The sequence below is a fragment of the Petromyzon marinus genome, chromosome 7, assembly GCF_048934315.1.
Source record: "Petromyzon marinus isolate PM22_M1 ecotype Great Lakes invasive population chromosome 7, UKy_Petmar_22M1.pri1.0, whole genome shotgun sequence".
In the NCBI taxonomy this organism is placed as follows: Eukaryota; Metazoa; Chordata; class Hyperoartia; order Petromyzontiformes; family Petromyzontidae; genus Petromyzon; species Petromyzon marinus.
Window position 1 is genome coordinate 2,559,701 of NC_133673.1, and position 27,337 is coordinate 2,587,037.

The window sequence follows — 27,337 nt, forward strand, 5'->3', positions numbered from 1 at the left end:
GACACATTTATAAATAACGTGATCTAACCCAAAAACCTTTATTATGAAACCAGTGGATATCTATTCTAGATTTGTGGCTATCTTTTCCTTTTCAAATTCAATTTTCCAAAACACTCCACCGCACTCTTATTTGCCTATTTTGTTGTTGTTACAATTTTGTTCCAAGTCCACCTTCAATAAGTCCATGAGATAAATATCGACATTAAATAATACACATTACATTTTGATTTAAAGAATTACTAATCTACAACTCATTACTAATCATAACCAATGACTGATTAATAATCGATTATATAATCACTGCACCTGAAATGAGTTAAATGATGACATCACCCTGCTGCTCTATTTAAGACCGGGAGCAAGCGAGGGCTTTACCATTCTGGCGAATTGCCCGATGATGCTGGAAGTATTTACCAGCGAAACGTCGTACTCAAACTGTAAATGTGGATTAACTCTTCAACACACCGGTGGGCTGAAGTAGTGAATTATTTGTCTTTTGTCAACGTGACACTTTTTTTGCTGATTGGCCGTGTCGGGTGGTGGAGGGTTACGGCACATTTATAAATAAACGCGATCTAACCCACAAACCTTTATTATGAATAATATTGGTCGTGAAAGCCTACGTGTTAAACCAAAATTCACAGGTGTGTTTGCCAAGTTGTGACCTTCCAGCAAAACCCTGAACGTAACTTTTGGTTTTGCTCTTATTTACCTCATAGCTCCACGAATTTTAAACGAAGCGTTATCAGTTTATCGTGGTGATAATTTCATATCTTGATGGCTACGGGTGGGGGTGGCTAGGGTAGGGGGCACGCGGTGGGGTGGGGGGTATCTGGGTGGAGGCTGTGGCTGGGGGAGGGGCTGGAGGTCGTCATACGAGAGGGGCGGGGGCACACAAGTGGGGGGCACCCAAGTGGGGGGCACCCAAGTGGGGGGCACCCAGGCGTGGGGGGATGGGGGGGTGGCTTCGCTCAATGACGGGAACCTCCCCGAGTAGAAATTAAAGAGAAAAATAACCGAATGGAAAACAGTGCAAAAACAACCACATTGCAAAATAAATAAAGTAAATAAAACAGTGCACTAACATAAATAAATAGTACATTCAATACATTTCCTGTAACAAAAGTTGGCTAGGACTTAAAAAAAAAGCAGCGTAGAATTAAGTAAAAAAAAAATCAACATTAGTTTTGACTGAATATGGCTCAGTGCTACTTTACTCTGAGCTGCAGACGTGGACCGATCATTCCATATTCGTTTGTGATTGTGTTACCAAAGGTCGAGTCAGCCTCAAATGAGTACCTCGTGTGGAGTGTAACCATCACCGCTGGGGAGACAAAGGCGGCCAGGCGTGGTGCTGGCCACCCACCCCCTCGTGTACCGTGCCGGCCTTCATAGGTGCTCACTAACAGCACTTGCCCCTACAGTCTGTTAAGGCTATACAGAGGGGTCTTTGTGTTTGTTACCTGATTGACACGTGAGGTCGATGTCTTTTTCAAACTCCGTCTGTAACACAAACATGAATTTACAATCATGGGACCTCCCTTGCCAGTATCAAAATATAAGATTACGTTTTACCCTTTCTGGCAATAAAACCTCATGTAAGAATAGGTTAAAACATTAAAATTAAATGTTACCTGCTTTAACAATATTATTCAAAAACACTAAAACTAATATTTATAGCCATTCCTTAAATAAGCACTCAAGTGATGACATGTAAATTACCGAAAGACCCAAAGAGTATATAAATTACATTAAAGCCTAACTACAAAGAGTTAAGGTGAATACCGATTACGATAAATACAATTCAATATTTTAAAAGGTCTACCATTTTAAATAGCACAACTTCATAAGCAACACATATATCACACGTATGAAATAAAAACCTTCGCCACCTTCATTATGAACGACGTGTTAGAAATCTAAACATTCGGTCGCTGTTAATTTAGACATCGTTCAACAACATGGCATCGTTTCCCCTGATGCAGGCCTAACCCACCCCACCAGCTGGTTTCCATAGGTCTCGACAAGGCATGCATTCCTGTTCGAAAATCTTATTACGTTATGTAAGGCTCCTCCAACCTCAACCGTCACAAACATTGTTACCTTAAAACGATTTCAATACTTTCGGTGGCATTTACCTTTAACCCATTTTCCTTCACATTTCGCAATGCTGTGGGGTGTAAGATCCCTTCCCTCTGTAATCTAAAATATGGCTCTAACATAATAAAAAAAAATTAGCTTTAAAAAGCTGGAAAGCCACCGGTGTAGTGATACTCTCTGAGACACAGGCAGCTTCCCCAGGAGACAGGTTAGGAGTGGGGAAAGCTGCGATATTCAAAAGGACAATGGATCTAGGGCGATGCCTGCTGGCACTCCATCTCCGGGCAGCTGAGAGTGAGGGACGGAGAGACAGGGAGAAAGAGCTGCCAGGGGAATCCTCGTAGAGGTAGCGAAGCGAGCCAAATTGTGTGCTCCAGTGAGGCCATGTAACAAAAAAATTGTGACGCAAACCCATGTAGCTACAGCATGCACCTTAGATGTAATGTTTTCTGTTACTACGAAGCCATATATGTTGAAAATCCCAGTTGGCTATAACCTTAAGTAAGATGAATATTCTTCGATAATAACACTGTGATTACAATCAGCGCTGCTGTACAAGTGATGGTTTCCAGATAGAGTGCTTTAATTTCAACTAGGTGAGAACTCATTCAGAAAAAAATATCGTTTCTTCCAGAGAGTGGTTTACAGAAAGGGATATCGCAGAGCTGCTTCTGAGAACTCAAATAAGCTTTTATTCACACAGGAGAGGGTCGCACCTTTTCACCCACCCTGCTACAGAGAGAAGCGTTCATCACATTTCCACGCCAAACCAATAGTTTACTTCTCAGAGCTGGAGTTTAGCCAAAATGAGTGTAAAGCCCAATTTAACATGATCATTTATTTTGTGCAGTAGTTTATGACTGGGTCGGAGAGGTAATCAGCTTGACTACATCTGAGAACCTGGCTTAATGCGGACAGCTGCTTGCTAATACTACAAACTTTCAGTTTATAATTTCACAACAAAAACTCTGGCTAAACTGTAACGTTCACGATGTGCGGCGGACGTCACAATTGTGATTGTGACTCAGCATTTCCCATATAAGGGAGACTCTCACCACTGGTAGGCAGTTATATGTCTATGGGCCAATACAGACTTTGTCGTGGCATTGCTCTTGGACACCGTAGCAGAGGAGAGGATCTGAACCCTTCATGTGCCTCTGATGTTACAACACTTCACTGCCATAGATTCCCTTGTTTTCCCGATGTGACACATTCCATGCCACATATGTCCCACCGCCAGTGCTAAGTTCTGCCGTATATATTGCCCTCTACATGGAACGACAATGTAGAATGCTCACGTGGTTTCGTTTTTCACCCCACCATAGTACGTGATTCATGCATATGATTTGTGACAACCATTATCATTTGGTTAATCGAACACGCCCTAACACCTATATTGTTTTGAGACCTGTCATTGGAGCTGCATATCGAATTTGAATTTGTTACCTTACAATATATGTTAATACCTTGTCCCTTACCATAATTTGAGCTTGCCCATTGGGGAAGTAGCCGCAAGCTTCACTTGGATCAAGGCGACCCGTGATACGAAACTTAAATGCATTTTGAACCTGAAGGACAACAACATACACGAGTGTGTTTTGAGTAAAGAAAAATGCACACGGGTAACAGTAAACTTTAGCTACCGGGCAGTTTACTGCTAGACAGCCGGTTTAGATTTATTTTCATGAACATATCCATATTCCCAGTCTGTTACCCCCAGTTTCACACACTACCATCGCCATGATAGTGTGTACCACACGTTGTTTTAGTTTCAACTCCATACGGAGTTAGCCTGCGCATTGCTAACTTACCCACCCGGCAGCATAACAAAATGCAGCTTAATCCTAGCTGGCTTATCTACTTCCGCCATCTACATCACAAAGCCTCAGTCTCGGCTCCACCAGTTGCCTCCCAGTGCACCATCGGTTTCGCAACTTCTCCTCCCAGCCCACACCCAGCCCCCACACTCACCATGCCCCCCTCCCTCCATGCCCCGCGACTTCTATATAATCCCTCGTCCCAGCCATCTCTGAGACACACTGAAGCGTTTGTGCTTTCGCTACGTTGTCCTCACCTGAAGAAGGACGCTTGTGTTGCGCCCGAAACGTCGTGATTTAATTTAGCTGTTTTTTTTCATTTCTTTTTCTTTTATTTTTTTTTACCTACGTGACTTTACCGGAAAAAAATAGTAAATAAGTAAATTAGGTGGGCAAACGCTTTCGAGGTTCAGCCCTGAAATTGCCTGCTCACGTCACTTCTGTCAGAATGGCCTCCACGAGAGGAAGCTCTGGAGAGCTCCTCTGGAGAGGTTTTGACTTCCATGCTGCCCAGATGCCTTTAAAGAGGTGGGAGTAGCGACACTTTATCTCACCGCCTGATGATTGACTGATTGGTGCACCCCGTGTACACTGATGTTGGGTGGACAGGGGCGGGGGTGTGGATTTAATAAACATGCACCATTGTTTCAATCGCCACGCCGGGAGATCAAACTGGAGACCTCTGGATTGCAAGTCCAGCGTAACAACCCTTATACAGTGACAGTAACCCCATAAGCAAAGTATGCATGTTTCACTAATTGTTGTAACGAGACTACGTGCTTTAGGGCAATATCGCTGCCACTTAACTGGTTTACTTTTGCATATTTGGCTGTATTCTGGGAAATGTCGAATTATGTATATAGATGTGAACTTTATTCACTTTTAAATTTGTAATTGTATGCATGTTGAACTTCTCTCGCATCGTACATAGCCCAAATAGCATCATGCTCTTATAAACCATATTTTACAACACTCATTTAATTTAAAGAGTTACAAAAATATTCCATTAAATAAATTTAGGACGTAGAGTTAATTCGCATATAAAAAATATATAGTTGCACTTGAGCCACATGGCAAGACTTACAAACAGCTGCTGCCGTGGAGAGAGCAGCAGCTGAAGTACCAAGTGACTGGCAGAAAGAGATTATTTAAATTAAGTTGAAGGAAGAGTGGTCAGAAATAAAGATTAAAATAGTCCTGTTCATAATAAGAGATCGAAGATGCTTACATAAGGAGTGGTAATATTAAGTTGTTCATCACATTTAATAGATTCGGAAATAACAGACACTATTACAACACAGGATAAGGACCAGTTCAGGATAGCTGTTAGCATCAGACTGGGCCACCAGGAAGCCACACATCTGCTGGTCATGAGGTTGGGCATTTGGCCAACCTGAAATATAATTTTCAATCAGCCAGCACATTATTTAAGCTTGGCCGAGTGTGTGGTGGCTCAATGAGAAAACGTCTGGTTGTTTGGTGGCAGATTACAACTCTGGAACATTTGTAGAAACATTTCCTAAATGTATGTCAGCGTTTTTTAAAATCTAAGATTAGGTGGTGAGGATACTCTGTGATGCAGCGGTAAAGTCAAGTGCTTAAAACTATAATATTTTTCTTTTACCAGGTAAGGCCCACTTGAGCTATATAGCTCTGTTTCAGAAGGCAACTTGCCACAAATGATAGCCCAACGAAGTGGCTTATCGCGTGGTAAATGTGTAGCAGCCAAATACTCTAAACGCATGTTGACCCCGAGAAAAATACACACGAACACAGGGAAAACATGCAAACTCCAAAAATATTCAGGAGTCAGGGTTGGGATCGAACTCACAACCTCCTGTATACTAATGCGAGGTAGTTAAGCGTATGAAGTGGCCATGTGGCTCAGAGGTCAGAGCCCCGAGTTTGCACTGCTGAGAAAGAGCCTTAGCTCTGTGCTTAACCTTGATTCTCAAGTGTGGTGAGTTGATGTTCTCAGCCCAGTCACTAACGACTACACACAAACACACACATCATCACATTCAATTGGTCCTGTACTCAATTTGGCCAAAATTCCAGCTCTGAAAAAATAAATTACTCTATATGTCAGAGTGGGTGAGAAAGTGCTGCCCCCTACTGAGTTTCAATCCCAAAATCTGTGAAAACAAAATCAACGTGCGAATATTATTCATGATAATGAAGGATAACATGACCAGTCTGCCATGCGCACAGTATGGTATTATTCTAGCTAACGCCTGATGAGGCTGTTTTGTTTCCGTGACAAACCTTACTAATTGGCTGTGTCGGGTGGTGGTGGGTATAACGACACATTTATACTTACGAGATCTAACCCCCAAAAAATCTCTATTATGGTATTATTCGTAACTATAACAGGATTTCTTTAAATAAGGGTTGCTGAACAGAGGCCCAAAAGGCCAGCAACAAACATCCCTTCTGAAGGTGTAATAGGTACGCGTTAATAGGTGCCTTAAATCGAGCCAAGTTATTATTATGAGAACTTTGGATACGAGCGTATGACCCATCGCGGCTACAGCGGTAAAAATGAAATTTTCATTGCTGTCAAACATTTCATTTTCTTCAATCATTCGCTTCATAATCACTCACCATCTTCAGCGTCTTCTATGCTAGTGTAGAGGAGTGAAATACACGGTGCGCACAGTTAACCGAGGGCCACTGAGGGCAAACAGGTGCGCGTGTGCAACATGAGGTTTGCACGGACAAACCGCCAGTTGTTAAGGGGCGAAGCAGGTGCAAACGGGGTCGACCGTTTGTGCACGTTGAGACCGGAGGTGTTGCAAGGGTGACGGGAGATAAGGGTTGATTGATGGGCCGACAGGCGCCGGCCTGGCGAGAGCTTAAAGTGACGCACGATAGGTCTCGGATAATTAGCAGAGGGATATAAGGCGGTGTGTGTGAGCGTAGAGGAAGATGTTGCCGGGGTCGAAGAGTGAAGTCATCTCGCCGCTGCCGCTCCAGCCGTCAATGGAACCTCAACCCTCATGCCGTCGCCGGGCGGGTGTTTGTTGATCCCCCCGCCCGGGACAGACGGGTGAGCGGGTCTGAGCGAGCGAAGGTGAGGGCAGCGGTGGAGATGTGGAGTTTATGTGTGCGAAGACGCTGTGTGCGGAGTCGCTGAGAGCAGAGCTACCGAGTGCAGGATAAGTGAGGTGGAAGGTAGATGAGAGTGGGGAGATGTTATTCAAAAGCCTAGCCAGTCTCCAGACCTTAATCCCATAGAAAATCTGTGAAGGGAGCTGAAGGTTCGAGTTGCCAAACGTCAGACTCGAAACCTTAATGACTTGGAGAAGATCTGCAAAGAGGAGTGGGACAAAATTCCTCCTGAGATGTGTGTAAACCTGGTGGCCAACTACAAGAAACGTCTGACCTATGTGATTGCCAACAAGGGTTTTGCCACCAAGTACTAAGTCATGTTTTGCAGAGGGGTCAAATACTTATTTCCCTCATTAAAATGCAAATCAATTTATAACATTTTTGACATGCATTTTTCTGGATTTTGTTGTTGTTATTCTGTCTCTCACTTTTCAAATAAACCTACCATTAAAATTATAGACTGATCATTTCTTTGTCAGTGGGCAAACGTACAAAATCAGCAGGGGATCAAATACTTTTTTCCCTCACTGTATATCATCATCATGAGTCTTTATGAATTATTACTGATAATAGGATGAATGCAGCACCTCATGGTCTGTGTCCATACTGAAATCTGTAAATGCTATAGACAATAGGGTGGGTTTGGAATCCGTCCCAGGCCCCCTTCCACACTCTGCCTTCAATTTTCAAATTCTCGGGGGGGAAAAGTGGGAAGGATCACGGGTCAGCACGACTCTGCTGATATTTGGCATTGTGGATAGAAGGGCCATGGTTCAAAAAGTTTAAATGTACATGTGAAAGAAGGCGAATGGGTTTTAACTCACGAATCAATTTTGCCTCCACGTGTGAATTTAAGAACTGACAAAACATTCCAGGATAAAAGTATTTTATTTATGCATAAACATGAAGAAAAATTGGTCAAATATTTATTTGGTTTTCAAAATCTGGCTCTAATTGTCTTTATGATCTCAATTTACACCATGTCGTTTGAAGTTGTTCCATTATTAATACTGCAAATATTTATCTATTTAGGTAGGCAATCTAGAACATCATCAGAAAAATGATCGGTGTTTTTCAGCTGTAGATATCCAAGTATGATCCTGCACTAGTTAAATTAGTAGATTGCAGAGCCGCGACGCACGGGTCGGCGTGCGGCTCTGCGATCTGCCATTAACATGCTAATCTCTCATTAACATGCTCATTTTCACCTGCCAGCCCTTTGATTGGTGGAAAACCAACCACCGTCGGGTTGGGCTGCCCACCACTTGCATTATCATTGGCTGCTGACATTTGGGCTATGCCAATTTCAAACTCCTTATTAACAGTTTGCCTTGGAAGCTAACCCCCTTTTCCTGAAGACGACCGCTTGTGTTGTGATCGAAACGTCGTAGTTTTTGTTGTTTTTCTTTGAACCTATCTACGCGACTTTACCGAAAGACCCAAGAATATTAATTCCTGCATTCATGAAAGCTTTAAATCTAGTCTATGTGCTATTGAGCACCCCCTTCGTTGATGCCGGCTTCTTCAATCACACTGGTGATTGTGTTCACCAATTTCTGTTCCAATTCTTATCGAAGCGGATTTACAGAGTATTGTTGTATTCTAACTTGCGTGCGGCATTTACATGGTTCTTGATACACTTCACTTGTTCTTTATGCTTTTTAGTTATTTGGTAGTTTTCATTTTACCTTACCCCAAAGTGTTTTGTGCAGAGTCCATTATGCTGCTTCTATTGCACTATATGAAACATGGATAGCCTGGTCATCACTTTAATTATCTAGAAATTTAAAACTTTGTTCTTTTAGAAGCACTTTAGGTTCTCCCAATCCCTGAACTGGACTGTTAATGTTTTGATTTTTAACGTCTTGCTTTTGCCTATAATTATCTCCCTTATCTTGTACATTTGACCCCTCATGCCCACTTACTACACTCCTTAAGGAAGAAGTTGTTTTGTGATCCATAACAGACGCTTTTGGGTTAGATCACGTACATATAAATGTGGTGGCGGGCTGAACAAAAACATGTATATTTACACGAACTAACCCAAAAACATCTCATGGACAATATTGACTTCTGCTTGGCTGTGAACTCTAGCTGAGGCTTTCCTCTCACGTTTCCCCCTTTTGAATTAAAATTGGCAAAAATGAGTGCGAAATGCACTACATTAACATAATGGGAACATTTTAATGGGTAGGTTAGAGGGAGCAGTGATGAAAGAATGCGATTGGTAAATTTGGAAGAAAATTCGGTTACATAATTTCACTTGGTATACCACACATCTCTGGAGAGCATTAGCATGCTGTAAGTCGCTTTGGGTAATGTCCATGTAGAGCTCTATCTCTGCGTGGATTTCTTTTGGTGTAACCGAAGCAATATATCACAACATGTAGACGTACGGCTCACTATTTTACCTCAAATATTGTTATATTTGCTTATTGAGCAAAGTCTAACCAAGTGGCAATGGATATTTGTTTTTTTATCGGCATTTGTTATCATGAAGGAATACAAAAAAATAGAGCACCCACAGAACACCGAGAAGGGGTGGTGGCGTAGTGTTCAGTGCACTGTGCTTTGAAGCTGCAGGCCTGGGTTGTATTCCTGGTCATGGCTAACATCAGTGGCGAGTGATACATGAACCGGTCCTCCCCACCACCCTTTACGGACCCCGCACTGACCAGCGTGGTGAAATATGGTCGAACAACCTCCATGGCCGTCAAGGCATGATGAGGGCTTTTATCTGGCAGTGAATTGGAAAAGCGCTGTAAATGATGATTATTATTATCCACAGAAAAAACGCACGTATACATCTCACGTTCCCCCTCTTCCCCTCAATCCATCACCAGCTCCCTGACATAAACTGAGTTCCTAAACTGGTCTAGGACCGTTCCTTTCCCTCTATTCCCATGCTATTTCGCAGACACGTGGAGTTATTCCCCCCCCTCCCGCTGGTTCGTGTTGTCACGATGTCCTGCACCTCAGAGACATTGGATACGTTTGTAGTCACACTTGATTACACACGGTGCATTGATCCAATAAAACTGTTATACAGTAAAACCTCGTTATTTCCGTATTTGATCATTCGTAATTTGGGATAATTTGGCACGGCTGTGCTTTCGGCGTACCGAATGGTTCAATTTCGGCATACACGTGGAGCGAAGCCACGCGCCACGACCAAAACAGTGACTCAGCCTGGTGGCGGCGTGCATGGTGAGCGTTAGTACAGAGCTGTTTCTTTTGACTTTACCTTGTTTGTGCACTGTGCGCAAGCCAACCCTCTCAGAAATGTCATCTACACCTACATCAAGAAGTAATAGAAAGGGACTGGAGTATAAATCCCTTCGTCTGCGAGACAAATCCAAAGTTTTGGATAGAACTGATGCAGGGTGTGTGTCATTGCGTATGGTGTGTGAAGAGTTTGGAAAACAAATTATAATTTTTTTTCCTATTGTGGCAGGAGGCACTGTACATCATTCGGAATATTGGATAATTCGGCAAGGCCAGAGCCCCATATGTGTCGAATTAACAAGGGTTTGCCGTATATATATAAAACACCACACACGAGCTCCAGAGAGAGGTGAATATCAGACTGCTGTTGCGTGGTGGAATGAGGCTTTTTTTGCAGCTGCACTCAGCAGTGTGCCTGCTGTCCCACAGATAGTTTAACCTGCCTAAGTAAGTCCCTGTGGCACTCATCTGCGCCTGTCATCTCCGTAACTAAAAACCTTGACCTTGGACTGGGCAGACGGAGATTTGGAGAGCATGTCCTTTCACGACCATCTGTTATGTAGATCTGCTCAGCAGTCAGGCCATCGTCCTCCATATGTAGTCATGGAATTCTTCATTCGATACAAGCCATTTGCAGTGACGATGTAGCCGATGGATTGTGTTACACTCTTTGCAGGCTCGAAGGCTACCACCCAGAGGCAAAGCTAGTTTTATCAAGGCCAAATGATGTGTAGGGGTCAATATCCTTTCACACAGAATAAGAATAATTGATTAGTTGGCCTTCAGTACAATATTAATATGAAGTTTGTTCACATACCGCACCTTTAATTTTGGACCGCCTCGTAGCGCTACACGGCACATTTTGTACAAACGGCTGTGGCGATGGGTTGGGGAGGTTTTCATCCAGCAGTGCATTCACGCTATTAGTAAGGTATATAAGAAGCAGTATACAGTGAGAGGAGTGAATCCCAAATGAGCAGTTAAAAGCAGGCCACTTACAATAAAACAAGATGAAAAATAATATTAGTTCAGAACTTCTGTATCAAATAAGAGCTGGATTGTTTTGAGGAGTGGTTCTCAACCTTGTTTGGTAACTGTACCTCTTGCTGAATTTTGTTTCAACCGAGTAATCCCCCTTGCCTAACCCAACATGGTTCTGAGAAATAAATGTATGACTAATGAACATCAATATTTTAATCAATTGTCCACTTAGTGAGGTATGCTAACGAGCTTGTAACTGCAAGCAAATAGAATTTCAATGGAAGCTCTGCATGCATGACGTAATTTGTTCACGCTCACTGGTTACTCTTGGAAACCAAATTGCTGACGATCAATGAGTTTAGAAAGGTGTTTTAAATCGTTTTAGGTTGCGTATGGATTTAAATTGTACTGTAGCGATTTTATTTTAGCAGATTCATATATGATTAATCACCAATGACTCTAATATATGATATAAATTCACACATTTATAAATCACCTCTCATACCCCCTGGGATTTTGCCACGTACCCCCAGGGGTCCGCGTACCCCCGGTTGAGAACCACTGTTTTAGAAGATACACAGCCTATCAAAGCGTGATTAATGATGCACTAAGATGCTGTTCATGTCATTCATGAGAGTCCCCATGTGAATAAGTGTTAACTACCCAGACAGTCAATTGCATTCTAAATATATTCTTCATCACTGGACAGCAGTGAGCTGAGTGTGAATTAAAAAAAAAACATGCTTTTGAACCATTCCATAAATACAGCCTCATATCTGTCTGGTGTCGAGCTGCTGATTGTGGAAAGTTCACAGGAAAATGCCCTGTAACACGGCGTTTCATCATTATTCGTGCTGATACCAGTCTGCTTGAAAGAGGAATAAAGTCGCGTGATGCATCTGCATCACCCCAACGTCATTAGAAATACCACGGTTTTCTGAGTAATTTTATTTTGGGTAGATTAAAACTATTCAAAATAACATTAAATATCTCTATCTTCTTTAGGAATAAATAGGTGTGATTTATCGGAAGAGTACAGTTACAATGCGAGACAATGCTCAGGTGGAAAGAAAAATCGTACATTAAAACGAACAAAACATTGGACAATGTCCTCCAGTGAGGAAACACATCAACGTACATTTCCGTAGTCAGCGGCGCTGTATCTGTGGCAAGAGTTATCCGAACGGCTAAATAGCTCTGTGGACCATTACAGTGAGGGAAAAAAGTATTTGATCCCCTGCTGATCTTGTACGTTTGCCCACTGACAAAGAAATGATCAGTCTATAATTTTAATGGCAGGTTTATTTAAACAGTGAGAGACAGAATAACAACAAAAAAATCCAGAAAAACGCATGTCAAAAATGGTATGAATTGATTTGCATTTTAATGAGGGAAATAAGTATTTGACCCCTCTGCAAAACATGACTTGGTACTTGGTGGCAAAACCCTTGTTGCCAATTACAGAGGTCAGACGTTTCTTGTAGTTGGCCACCAGGTTTGCACACATCTCAGGAGGGATTTTGTCCCACTCCTCTTTGCAGATCTTCTCCAAGTCATTAAGGTTTCGAGGCTGACGTTTGGCAACTCGAACCTTCAGCTCACTCCACAGATTTTGTATGGGATTAAGGTCTGGAGACTGGCTAGGCCACTCCAGGACCTTAATGTGCTTCTTCTTGAGCCACTCCTTTGTTGCCTTGGCCGTGTGTTTTGGGTCATTGTCATGCTGGAATACCCATCCACGTCCCATTTTCAATGCCCTGGCTGAGGGAAGGACGTTCTCACCCAAGATTTGATGGTACATGGCCCCGTCCATCGTCCCTTTGATGCGGTGAAGTTGTCCTGTCCCCTCAGCAGAAAAACAGCCCCAAAGCATGTTTCCACCTCCATGTTTGACGGTGGGGATGGTGTTCTTGGGGTCATAGGCAGCATTCCTCCTCCTCCAAACACGGCGAGTTGAGTTGATGCCAAAGAGCTCCATTTTGGTCTCATCTGACCACAACATTTTCACCCAGTTGTCCTCTGAATCATTCAGATGTTCATTGGCAAACTTCAGACGGACATGTATATGTGCTTTCTTGAGCAGAGGGACCTTGCGGGCACTGCAGGATTTCAGTCCTTCACGGCGTAGTGTGTTACCAATTGTTTTCTCGGTGACAATGGTCCCAGCTGCCTTGAGATCATTGGCAAGATCCTACCATGTAGTTCTGGGCTGATTCCTCACCGTTCTCATGATCATTGCAACTCCACGAAGTGAGATCTTGCATGGAGCCCCAGGCCGAGGGAGGTTCACAGTTATTTTGTGTTTCTTCCGTTTGCGGATAATCGCACCAACTGTTCTCACCTTCTCACCAAGCTGCTTGGCAATGGTCTTGTAGCCCATTCCAGCCTTGTGTAGGTCTACAATCTTGTCCCTGACATCCTTGGAGAGCTCTTTGGTCTTGGCCATGGTGGAGAGTTTGGTATCTGTTTGATTGATTGCTTCTGTGGACAGGTGTCTTATACAGGTAACAAGCTGAGATTAGGAGCACTCCCTTTAAGAGTGTGCTCCTAATCTCAGCTCGTTACCTGTATAAAAGGCACCTGGGAGCCAGAAATCTTTTTGATTGAGAGGGGGTCAAATACTTATTTCCCTCATTAAAATGCAAATCAATTTATAACATTTTTGACATTCGTTTTTCTGGATTTTTTGTTGTTATTCTGTCTCTCACTGTTCAAATAAACCTACCATTAAAATTATAGACTGATCATTTCTTTGTCAGTGGGCAAACGTACAAAATCAGCAGGGGATCAAATACTTTTTTCCCTCACTGTACCTAAGAGAGGGAGTTACGTTCAAGAGTGCTGTGGCTTCTGCCTGGCATTTGTCGATTTTCCTCGGAGCTATTATGATACATTTCCTTTTTGTGTTTTGTGTTCCATCTGGTGCACAACGGGAGTCGTGATATTCTCTCTGCTCTACTCATGCTGCTCTCCCCTGACCCTAGCTTTCACAGCCACTCTCATGCCCAACACTTGACCCCTACTATTACTCCACCGCTGAGGATGCGTGTGGCCATGTGTGGGTCATGTGCTCGGAACCTACGGCTTGATATTGACAACAACTCTCAGTCAATGCCATCCAGTTTGCTACCCTTTAACCAGCGCATTAAATGTGTGTTGGGTACGTGCTCAATGCAGTGTTGGGGAGAGCGCACGTATTTATTTTCTCTAGGGATGTACTAGTTGATATCTACACGTTAATGGTGAATTTGCGTGGAAATGACCCTCGTGTTCTTGACTTACCTTTACAAAGGACCTGTGACCCTTGACGTGTTTGACAATTATATACCTTTTTTCAAAATTTCTTGCTGTGGTTTTCACACCTGATGATGATTGCTTGTGTTGCAGTCGAAACGTCGTGAGAATTGTATTGTTTTATATTTTTTTATTATTTTATTGGTTCCCTTCTACGTGACTTTACCGAAAGAACCAAGAATATAATTAAATACCCATTAAAGCATGCCCTTTTGTACCAATTAGAAAGATAAAGCTGGCATCCCCTATTGGTGAATACTTTTATAAGTAAAGTGAACCCTCCTCCCTGTTGCTGCTCCCAAAGCCGGAATGCCAAAGCGTTGTTTCTCTCAGTGGTAAACAGTTGCAATCTGGTACATCTGAACACAATGAAAGCAGACAAGAGCCTTCCTGCAAGAAGCACACCTAATACCCTCCTCAGCGACACAAAAGCTTCGGTGATTGCCGGCTGGCCAAGCTCTTCATTCAAAATTAGAATGGGGGGGGGGGGAAGGGGGGGCACTCCAACTGATACACTGGGAGTGTTGACATTCCAGCAGTCGTATTAATAGCAGACCCCAAGAGTGATGGGGTTTACTTGATCCTCACTTGAACCCTATCACCATTAACAAAATGAAGCCTCGTGAACATTTACATGTCCCATCCTGTTGGCACCTCTCTGCTTCAGAGAGAATGCCCAAACCCTCCTAGGCCATCCTCTGGAGAAACCTTATTACGTGGGGGAATTAAAATGTTGTCGTGGCCCTGTAGCTGAACACTATCCCGGGCCAAATGAATATTGGGCTGCCCTTTGCAGCCCAATATCACCTCCCGACTTGACCCCAGGGACTTTACACGTGTCTAGGGCTCGTAAAACTGCTTATCGGACAATTTTCCGATATGTGAAAAGCTTATGAAGAAACCTCTCAAAGCATGCAAGTGTCATTTCCATCATTACAATACATGTGCCCATTGCTTTCTGGCTCCTTTCCAATGCAGAGTTGTTGGGCCCTTTAATACCTGATGGCGAGTCTGTAGCATCCTCAGAGATGCGGTGGCTCTTTCTCAGATCTTTGATAATATTCAGCACTTCGCGCTATTTTTTAAAGTAGGAAAGCCTTATTTGAGCCAATAACCACCAACAGCCTTGAAAGTGAGCCTCAGTGTCTCCATAATCAATAGAAGACACGCTCCCTGAAGAGTTTGGAGATTAAAATTAAGAAAAATAAACACTGCCGAAACTAGCTTCTGAGTAGGAATGCACCGGTAGCTGCCTAACGATTTGGATTAATGCGCGATACTAATAATGCATTCTAAAACTCGACACTATTTCAGACATGAATGACCATGACACTCAGGCGTGGATGCCAAGCTCAGTGTCGTCGCTCGAAAGCCAAGCGAGAGAGAGAGGTGGCCTTTCAAGAGAGAGTTGGAGGCCTCTTTAAGCGTCTCAAAAGTAGGTGTAGCTTGAATTCCGCTATTTTTTAGCAGGATGGAAATTCCGCAAGGCACTTTGAGGCTTCTACTCAGCCTGGAAACGACCTAATTCTCTGGACTGAGAGCCGTAAACTGAGATCACACAATTAATGCATTCAGAGGCCATATATATAAAAAAAATCTTCACGAAACCTGCCAAGATGGACCTCCAGTTTCAATAATTCCATCAGAATTTATCCACCTCACAACAACGTGACGAGTATCTCACCGATAAATCCCAGCATCTATTGACACCCTGAGAGTAAACGACGTAAGGAATTACTGTCGGTCGCCGCTGTCTATGCTGTAGAACCAAGCACCAACGAAAATCCTCTCCTCTCGGGCAAGCCACCAGGTTTGGATGGTCTCCCTTGTAGAATTGTACCGGAGCACCTCATCACCCAGTCACGGCAATCCCCTCTAAATCCCTTCTCGGTAATACTGGGTGAACCCAAATGTTATACAACCGAATATACTTAAAACTAAAGTAACGACATTGAATAAGTAATTTCATATATATAAAACTAAATTCATTTATTCCTTCTCTTTTACTTGTACAGCATTCCCTCGTTCTTCACGAACTTGCTATCCACGATTTAGGCTATCCTTGGATTGCATCTGGAACTCGACACGACTACTGCATCGACAGAAGGATAGGTGATGAGATAAAGTGATGATGATGATGCTAATTGCGCAGCATAATAATAATTTAAGGTTAAGTTCATTTATAAACCACTATTTAATACTTTCATATTTATTTGTATTTAGTTTATGTTTTATATAACCAATCTTTATTTTTTTGTGTTATGATAATGTTCATGTATGTCATCGCATATTAAAAACAATATTTAATGTAATTAATCTAAAATATGAATAATGGGCCAATTTAATTATCTGAAACGTATCCCTCGTTAATAACCAGGGAATACTGTAATAGCAAGGAAAATAAATTGATGTTTGCATTCATCACAGACCTACTGCTGAATACTGTCATTCATGAATGTATTCATGTATTTCTTTTTGTGCATGATACTGCAGCTATATCCTCTAAATATTCCCCAAGTTCTGAATCTCTAAATTTCATACAGTATCCTGACGGCAGACTCACTGTTCAAGCTATTCAAGGAGACATTTTTCATCTACTGTACTGTTAATCGCTTAAATGGGTTTCCATTCACTTGAAACTCAGTCACAAAAAAACGGCCTCATCATTAAAATCCTTCAGGGGATTTATTCCAACTTACCAATTCAACAGCATCCACCCAATGACCTCCCCCTTAATGCATCTGCTCCACAGCCTAATAACAAATGTCCTAAACATCTCATTACGATGGTGGGTAGCTGCTCTCTCCCCATTCTGTCCCTTGTGCCTCAAACAGGTGGCTCACTGTTGTCACATTACGTTTGGTATAAATACATACATGTTGCTTATATATGCCATGCAATTCATTTCCGTTGACTGTCTTTGTATTTTGGATGTTGACGCACGGAGTGAACTTCTGCTTATTCGCTACCTCACCCTCAACGCATCTAACCCTGTCAAACGCACAAAGCTGCACACGACCGTTGTTCTTGGATGCTCTCCATTTATATACAACAACAACCCCTTATGCAAATCACACTTTTTTTCTTTCTACCACTGAAGAAGAACGACATCCGTTGGGACAATTTCCCAGTAAACACACGCAACGACGTTGGCCCGACGTTCCGCGTGGCGGGCTGCCAAAACCGATTGGTGCTCCACCTTTTTGTTGGAGGGGGGTGGGGGGGTGGAGGAGGAGAGGAGGAGGAGAGGAGAGGAAGAGGAGGAGGAGGTTGACCCGCGGGAGCGACCGGCACTCGCCTCCTTTTTGAGGATGCAGTTGACGACAAAGATGACCAAACCCTGCAGCGAGTTGAAGACGCAGAAGAGGACGGGGAAGAGGAAGGAGCGCGGGTCGGTGATGGCGAGCACAGCGCACATCCACGTGAGTGCGAGCAGAGGCAGCACCACGCAGGAGCTCCACAGCGACGCCCTGCACACGGGCGCCGTGGTAATAACGAAGGGGTGGTGGTGGTGGTGGTGGGGGGGGGAGAGACAATTGTGCAAAAAAATTGTTACGCAAGGACGTTCGGAGCACGACGCAAAGATCCACCCCGTGTAGCCTTAATAAACCTGTTGGGGCAAGTGCTGTGAGCGAGCAGCACCCTATGCAGGCCGGCACGGTATGCGAGGGGGTGCGTGGCCAGCACCACGCCCGGCCACCTTTGTCTCTCTAGTGGCGATGTTTACGCAACGTACCAGGTGACTCATTCGAGGCTGAGTCGATCTAGAGGAACCGGCCCAGGACCGGTTCAGATAATCATCACTGGTGTTGGCCGTGAGCGGGAATCGGACTCAGGCCGCCGGATTCGTAGCGCAGCGCACGCGTGCACACACACACAAAAAAACTAACAAAGATGACCGTACTTCTCACTTGAATTGCTTTTTTCTCTCTGCATAAAAAGGCTGTCCACTTCATCCCATTCACATGCAGTGCTGTATAGGCTGAAGAAGCAGCTGGCCCATTCTGGTGAAGGTTGCCACCTCTTCCACCATAGGCTAAACCCAAAGCTATCCCTAGGTCTGCACTCAGGGTCCATTTTCAACACTGGGAAGTAAATCGTGACAAAGTTCACCACAATTGCGATGCCAAATCTTGGTTACGAACCAATTCCTGCCGCCTGAACACACACGCTGATGGTCGGACTGTATCAGGTCAAACCCGGCTAGGTGGCAAACCCTGGGCTGTTCCCACTATAGAAGGAAAATGCAAAAATATTTTTTTAAAAAGCTTGCACATTTGAAAGTTCATAAACAGCATATAATTTTACATGTAACACAAGACAAAGCGTAGTTTCACAAGTGCTTGAAACTGCAAGTAAGCAAGCCGTCAGGCTGTATGTAGGGGAGTTGAACTTATTTCGCACCGCTCGTAGTCAACCGTGCTAATCGGAGGTGCGGGGGAAGGACAACAAACGAACCAAAATGTAAGTAACTTAGTTTTCAAGCGAGTGTCGGTGAAACACGAGCGAGGTGATTACACAACCACGCTGTTGACTGAAGATCTCATAGGTAGTCAATACATTTCTCATAGGTAGTCAATCAATTTCACTGTGATCGTTATAATAGTGACAATACAGCAGCTACAGTGGGTGCAGGAGTTTCACTGGTGTTCATCTGAGCAAGGAAGGCGCACACAAAACCCGGTGCCCCTCGCTGCGCTAGTCCTTGTAGGTTACCACACTTCAGTACATCAGCAGGATGCACGCAACCCCCTTCTCTCGCCCACCTTCCTTTGCCCCTGCTTCCCCCTCACCAGCCCCTCACATCCATGGGGTTCCGTGCCACACCAATCCATTTACCCACCGGCCGCCACTGAGTACATGAGATAAAAACTCTGTTCTCCTCTTTCGCCATTGGCCGCCTGCCATTCCATTAACCTTTGCTCACCCCGCGATGCCGTGAAGTGTAGCTTGTGGTCATAAAGCCGAAATGCTTTGGCCATATCCACGATTCCACTGTGTCAGCAAAAACAAGCATTTCCCAATGTTTTAGAATGATTGGGGTCGGTAAAAGTAGCGGGATTTTTTTTAAGCCTTCGTAAGTTGCTACGGCATGAACGTAACTTGTGGTGTTATGAAGCCACGATGCCTCATGTCAACTAAATTAGCAGTTTTCAGTGTTTCAGCATTTTTGTTATTTAACGAGGATTACCTGAGACCATATCAACCACAAATCCTGTTATCTGTGTGAGAAAATTGGTGCAAAAGTTAAAATTTTATTTTCCATTGTCTGTATATTTGCTGATAATGGTAAGCCTTTTTAGGGATTCCAACTTATTAGAAAATTATAAACAAAGCAGAATTGCAGATGGTTCTAACATGCCACAAAGGCAATTATACGGTCCTTCATATGAACCTTATGGTGGGACCCCGGGGTCCCATAATCCCCCGGCTCTCGCATAAACATTATAATGTAAACAAAAACATTGCTTTTTAAATTTTGATTTAAAGCTTTCGTGACTACAGTAATTCATATTCTTAGTTTTTTCGGTAAAGTCACGTTGAAGAGAAACAACAAAATAATAATATATAATATATAAAATAATATATATTTTATTATTTTGTTGTTTCTCTTCAACGTGAAGAGAAACAACAAAATAATAATATATAATATATAAAATAATATATATTTTATTATTTTGTTGTTTCTCTTCAACGTGACTTTACCGAAAAAACTAAGAATATAAAAACATTGCTCTTTTCACCAATGGGTTTGAAGGATGGTGGCAAGTGTCGTCTTAAACTTTATTTGGAGCTTTCGTGACTGCAGGAATTACTTTTTGGTTATTTCGGTAAAGTCACGTAGAAAGAAAGTAAATTAAATAATATAATAGGACGTTTCGATTGCAACACAAGCAATCATCATCAGGTACAAATGAGAAAAAACAAACCTAGTAAACTTAGAAATATAGAGCAATACAACACAGAGAGTCGGCTAACATAACAGTCAACACCCTACCTGGTTGATTACGTTCTTCCAAAGAGTGCTAAATTTGAGAGAGAGACAAAACACAGACACGGAGACACACAGACAGACACATAAGCAGAGAGAGACAACACAGAGACACACAAAGAGAGACATACATAGGCACACAGAGAAACAACAATACAGCACCACATCTGCTGCATTAGACTCTCTTAATCAAATTTACAGTAGCCTTGATAAAAAAAGCAGTACTGTGCCTGTCTTTTTCTTAACCTGTCCAAAGCTTTTGATACAGTAGACCACAACACCCTGCTTAGTAAACTAAGTTGCCTTGGTTTTTCTGAAAACACAGTAAAATGGTTACAAAATTACCTCTTTTCTCGCACCCAAACTGTATTCACAGATGGTTGGAGGTCAAACAGTGTTAAGATAACAAAAGGGGTTCCACAGGGCTCCATCCTCGGCCCCCTCTTGTTCTCTCTTTATGTCAATGACTTTGGCATTGACCTGGATCATTCCAGGGTAAATCTTTTTGCAGATGACACGATATTGATTATTGCTGGCCGCTCTCCAGATGACGTGATTGCTAAGCTCCAGGGTGATTTCAACAAACTACTACATCAGCTAGTTGCTCTTAAACTAGTCCTGAATACCTCCAAAACCAAAGTGCTATGCTTCTCACCGGGACTAAAGCAGGAAGTTATTTTTCCCCAATAACATTCCTTAAATAATTATCAAATAGAGCAAGTCAAGATCTATAAGTATCTTGGGGTCATCCTGGATTCAAAACTTAATTTTGAAGATCACATTGATTTTATTGGTAAAAAGACAAAAATAAAAATTGGTTTTCTGTATCGACACAAACACTGCTTCCCCCCTATGTTCCGTTTGGAATTGATAAAAGCTACCATACTGCCTCTACTTGATTACTGTGATATCATGTATAAATCAGCCCCAAGTACTGTACTGAAGAAGTTTGATTCCATCTATCACTCGGCCTTAATATTTGCATTGAACTGCCCATATAGGACTCACCACTGTGATCTTTACATTGGGTCAAACTTAACATCTCTTAATTTTCGACGGCTTGTGTACCAGATCTTATTTATTCACGATGTACTTACAAAAAAATCCGCAGACTACCTGCTGGATCTCCTCTCTGTTTCAAAGAACAAATTTGACCTCAGGTCTTCGCTCATTTACCAGCTTCACATTCCCATTGCCGCACAAAAACCGGAGGAAGGGCCTTTGCTATTGATGCCCCCAGGGTCTGGAATGCTATTGCCAATAAACTGCAACTTGAATCACTATCTATGAGATCTTCAGTCAAAACTGCTCTAGAGGAGTTGTACACCCCCAACTGCCACTGCTATTCAGTGGCCTAAAATAAATTAAAATGTTTTGCTCCGGATGACCGCTGCAAAGCATTATCTGTATTTTGATTTAGTGTGCTGATCTTAAAGGTGCATTGAAAAATGTGATACTCCGACTAATGCTCCTGTTGTTGTGGAGTGACTCATGCAGCCAGCTATGGCTCTAGGGTTTGGTGTTACATGTTATTTATGTAGTTTATTGTTACAAATTCGGTCACAGTCCCTATGATCACTGTTACATTGCATTTATGGCTTTATTTTGGTGATTTCGAAAAGTTTTTTGGTTTGGCCATGTTTTTTGTTTATTGTAGTACGGAGTTAGACTGATGGTCTTAATCTTAGTTGTCTTGTGGTTGTTGTTGTTTGACTTGCATCCCACTGGGATTTTTGCACACAGCGTTGGTGTACGGTGCTATTTCCGGAATATTTTGATGTTTTTTCCTGGATTTTCTGTTTGCACAGTCACACAAAGTCACTTTAAGATGTTTTCTTGTTCATGTTTTTGTTTGTTGCGGTTGCACCCGATTCAAGAGCCGAATGGCTCACAGGGCTATACCAAATAAATGGAACTAATGGAAATGGTGTCGAGGCCTTACATAGAGAGGGGGGCAGAGAGAGAGAGGGGGGGGGGGGTAGAGAAATTAGCATGTCAATGAGAGATTTGGAGCTTTCGTGACTGCAGGAAATACTAGAGATACAATACAGAGACACAGAGAGAGAAAATGAACTGACTAAAACAAACTCAGTAAAATTTGGGAAAGTAATGCAATACAACACAGAGAGTCAGTCATTCGTAGGTCACGAATAATAATGAAGAGAGCAGTTTCACTGTATTAATATTATGCATACCATTATGAAAAATAAAGGACTTAAGTCGTGTAGGCAGTTTGAGCAGCTTTGGATAAGACTTATTATGATCCTGCCCATACCCGAGCATGGAGCGCATTCGCTTGTTCAGCTCTAATGCGCATTCGTCCTCGCTGCTGTGCTTGGACGACACGACAAGAGAATGATCCGCGCCAGGTGCGTCGCGGCGTTTATGTGCGGAGTAGCAACAATCAATTAATTAATTAATTCGGATTTTGACTTACATTTATTCGGGACCCCGGGGTCCCGCCATAAGGTTAATGTGGACATTTTGGTGCGATTCCACTCCGTGGAGTGGGCAGACTACACACCCCATCCATGAAAGTCACCAATGCAAAGCCATGGAAGGTGCAAGTGGCTCCAACCACAGCATCACGGAATAATCCCCACTCACAAACCAGACGAACCAATAATGCCTGATATGTCCTACACATATGTACAATAACAACAGCCACCAACAACAATAACAATGGCAACAACAGCCACAACAACAGGTGACTTCACCACAGCACTTGTGCCAGGCTGGATGCACTTTGAGGCTATCAGCGACATGTGCAAGACTCGCTGCTGGCAGGAGGTCACCGGACAGACCCAGGTGCCATGGGTTGACTGACTGAGATGACTGGCAGATGCACTACCTGTGCTCCCAACTGTGCCACCTTGCTGTGATTTAGCCACCTGGCGCTCTGCTCTTTGTTGAAAGCGTCGCAGATATGTACACATACGTACACATACGTAGACATATGTACACATATCTACAAAGACAAAGATCCCCATATAGCCTTCACAGACTGTTGCGGCAAGTGCTGTTAGCGAGCATCTACGAAGGCCGCCACGGTACACGAGGGGGTGCGTGGCCAGCACCACGTCTGACCACCATTGTCTCCCTAGTGGCGGCGTTCACTCACTGCACGAGGTACTCATTTGAGGCTGAGTCGACCTATGGGAGCCCCAGATCCCATTCAGATCATCTCTACTAGTGTTGGCCGTGAGCAGGAACCGAACTCGGGTCGCCAGGTTCGTAGCGGAGTGCACCAAACGCTACACTACCGCTCCCCACACAGATCTACACATACATACACAAAGACACTTCGCAGCATAGCGCCTGCAGTCAACTCGTGCTGCTGCGTGGGGCACAAACTTGCAAGCCACAATGACAACGGCTCTAACTGCTCTGTTTGCTGAGAGAAGAGGAAAACGACGAGGGTCAGTGACCTTGTGGCTTCTGGGTGTCACTCACACGCTGGTCTCAGCAACCTGCCCTTCTCCCATCCTGCACATGTCAGCCATCCACCGTAACCTCATCTGCCCAATAATGTCTACTATGCTTTCTCGCCGCGTCCTATTCTGAACTTCCATGTCGCTGACCCTGTCCTGACATGAAATTCCTAACATTATCCACTTACGTTGAACTTCTTTCGCACCGTGCGTAACCAGCCTGTCTATAGGAGTTTGTATTTGAATGTCTCAATGTTTTTTTTTCTTTCTCTAAATGCCTTGTGTATGATTCGGATGGACACGTGGAAGTGATGGTTACCTGCTGGGAAGATCTCATGGCTAATTATGTGTTGCATAAAATAAATAATTTATGGGACCAGCTCAGCCACAACCCAATCCCTCACACACTCCCAGCAAGTGAAATCCTACTCATGAAATATTCCTGGAAGAAGTGTATCGTGTTGTAGTACGTATATAAACTTTTGTGCACCATACATAGCCAACCGTGCTAATCAGAGGACCGGGGTAGGGACAATATACGTTTAACTCGGGGTTTTTCGGGGGTGCCTATGGCGCCCCTCACAACCATTTACGGCCTTTGGCCAGGAAAGTCACTAAAAAAATTGCACACGAACGACGCATTCACGCAAGCACCCGATGCTCCGTTTTGAAGTTTAAAAATGAAACATCTTTGAATTGTATTATGTTTTTATTTAGATAATTGTATTTCTTCATTAAAAGCTTATATCATTTGACACCTGGAAGACTTAATTGAAAACGACATTTCGTGTGAATTTTCTCTCGTCGTTAAGTAGATGGCCTTGCTGGGGGCTCGGTTCGATACGGACTTTCACCTGTCTGGGATTGCGGGATCCAGATAAGGCGACATAGAGCTGACCGTGCGAGAAGACCGCCGTCTGCAGATCGATTCCAACGTGATCGAACGTCTGTCCCTACGTCTCCGTCGTTCATGCAGGGGGCGTGTCGGTTTACAGCGCCCCCTGCATGGAAACTACGGAAAATGCAGCATTCATCACAGATAAAGTTGTGCGCTTATATGAGTATACAGTATGTGTTTATTATTCACATTTATTTTACAATTTGTGTGTATCAGAAAATATGCATTAACAAATACAAAAAACTTTTTGCATTTCCATCGAAGTCAATTTGCATCGTATTTAGTGGCCGCCCTCTCTTGCCTTTAAATTGTCATGAAGAACGAGAATAATTATAAAACAAAACTAAACAAAGGTGGCCCGGGGCTCAGAGTTAATATTGAGGAACTGAACACTTCTGAGATCCTGGGTTCTAATCCAGGCAGCCACCTTGTGATTAAACTAGGTTTTCAAGTGTAGCCTTATTATAGCTAGCTAGGCAAGTCTACCTGAACTACTCTTAAATCACAATACTCCTATGTTTGGTTCCAGGAGAGTATATAAATCCATTTCTCCATAACTACTATCATGTCTGCCTCTATAACAGTTCTCTTCATTGCCCTGACCTCACCGAGTCTGACACTCCCAGTGTATTCCTCTCTGTACCAGTCTCTCGCTCTACAAGGATGTATTCGCCAACGTCTGTGCATCCATCTCGATCCGTCTCCATCGCACTGCCCAATCTCCCTGAGCCGTTTCAGTTCGCGCATCATCATAACGTTGAATCAGCATAACATGTGTCTGTAATTTGTATAATTAACATGATATAATGTTGAGCAAGTAATTCAATGCATGTATCGTTTGCTGCAAGATTTGTTGGAGTTGCCATGTTCCCATCCTAATAAGCGTGCAATGATGATGTACTCTCGCCCCCTGCTGTCAAAAATGGTTAATTACTTCCTCAATGGAATACAGCATGTATGTATGTATGTTGAACATCTTTTGCACCACAGGTAGCCAACCGTGCTAATCGAAAGTGCGAGGAAAGGATAACAAACTAAACACAAAAAGCAGTTATAAATAGTCAATCGAGACTTAAAAGTGCATAACTCTAGTGGCTTCCTAACATTGGAAGGATGAGCGTTCCAGACGGTCGCAGCACATCTGAAATCGCGCGATGCAGTGACCATCTTTGTTCGATGGTTAGCCAAAATCCACTCGAGGATGACAACAGTTTACCTGATGGTTTATGCCCCTTGACGAGATCAGCAAGGAATTACTCGGAGACCAACGGTTTAAATTAAAGTGAAACCTCTCAAAGCCGTTAACCCTTTTGATTTGGAGGAATATCTGGCATGCTGCAAACAATTGAATAATTCGGACAATTTCGATTTAAAGCTTTCGTGACTGCAATGATTCATCTTCTTTGGTTCTTTCGGTAAAGTCACGTAGAATGAGAATAAAATAATGAATTGATAAAATAAAATAACACAATAATATTCTCACGACGTTTCGGCCACAACACAAGCGGCCTTCATCAGGTGAAGGGACGAGACTCATTCTACGTGACTTTACCGAAAGAACCAAAGAAGATGAATTCGGACAATATTAAAATTTTAATTCCATGTATACTCAAATGACAACCTAATAGGCGTAATTAATGCTCATCAACCCATCCATAATAAAACTAAACATTTGGTCGTGTGACAATACTTAAGGAATATCACTACTGTACAGTTTAATCTGAGAAATGTACCGTCACCATGAAGCACGGTAGGAAGGTTGAAGTTCACTGGAATTTCTGACAGGCTGCAATAACTTAAAAAAACATAATTCAATGAAAACTGAGAGAACACGGCACCCAAGGACAGGGGTTTACCGGAGCCTCACTCGTGCACAAATGCACGTGAATGTCATTTCAATGTGTTTCGTGCTTGTCATTATTTTCGGTCAGTTTGCCAAAAATCACGAGTGCTGGCATGCACTTCTCAAATTCGTGCACATTAATTGGCATCTGTGTCCGGGTGGCAGGAATTGATTCGTGCTGAGATCTGATACCGGTATTGTGTTGAACTTTATTCCAGTACACGGTACAGTTTTGACAACAGCCCTCGGCTACCTCAAAAATGTCTGGGTTTCTTCTACACTGGAAGAGTGGCAACCCTAATGCAGACAGTGGCAGTGGCTGTTCATTTGACCCACACAAGCACGACTTTATCCATTGATGAATAACAGGGGAATTGAATACATTACGTAAATTATATTTTCCGCACCTCCGATTAACACAGCTGGCTACGTACAGTGTGAAAGTAGTTCAATATACCGTACATACACATTGTTTGGCATGATGTTTAGCATTGTCTTCGTGCAACAGCTGATGGCAATAAATGTTGGTTTTAACTGCCATTTTCATAAAAAAAATTCAGGGCCAGCCTAAGAAGAAATGGCTCCCGTGTCAACCTCACATTCAACGCCACCGCCCCCCAGGTACAGAGTTAAAGGGATGAAACA

General features: G+C 43.1%; 1 protein-coding gene across 13 annotated transcripts in view; it reads right to left on the bottom strand.

Annotated features, from left to right (window-relative positions):
- LOC116939852 (adhesion G protein-coupled receptor B1-like) overlaps nt 1–27,337 on the bottom strand; it is a 218,573-nt gene that overhangs the window by 15,144 nt on the left and 176,092 nt on the right. For 12 of the 13 annotated variants that reach the window (XM_032948762.2, XM_076065261.1, XM_076065259.1 and 9 more), the window contains 3 exons: nt 17,827–17,998; nt 3,579–3,668; nt 1,464–1,503 (listed from right to left, as the gene is read on the bottom strand). In XM_032948762.2, the coding sequence (XP_032804653.2) occupies nt 1,464–1,503; nt 3,579–3,668; nt 17,827–17,998 (302 nt within the window). The remainder of the gene's footprint in view (nt 1–1,463; nt 1,504–3,578; nt 3,669–17,826; nt 17,999–27,337) is intronic. The other variant, XM_076065260.1, reaches the window with a different exon arrangement.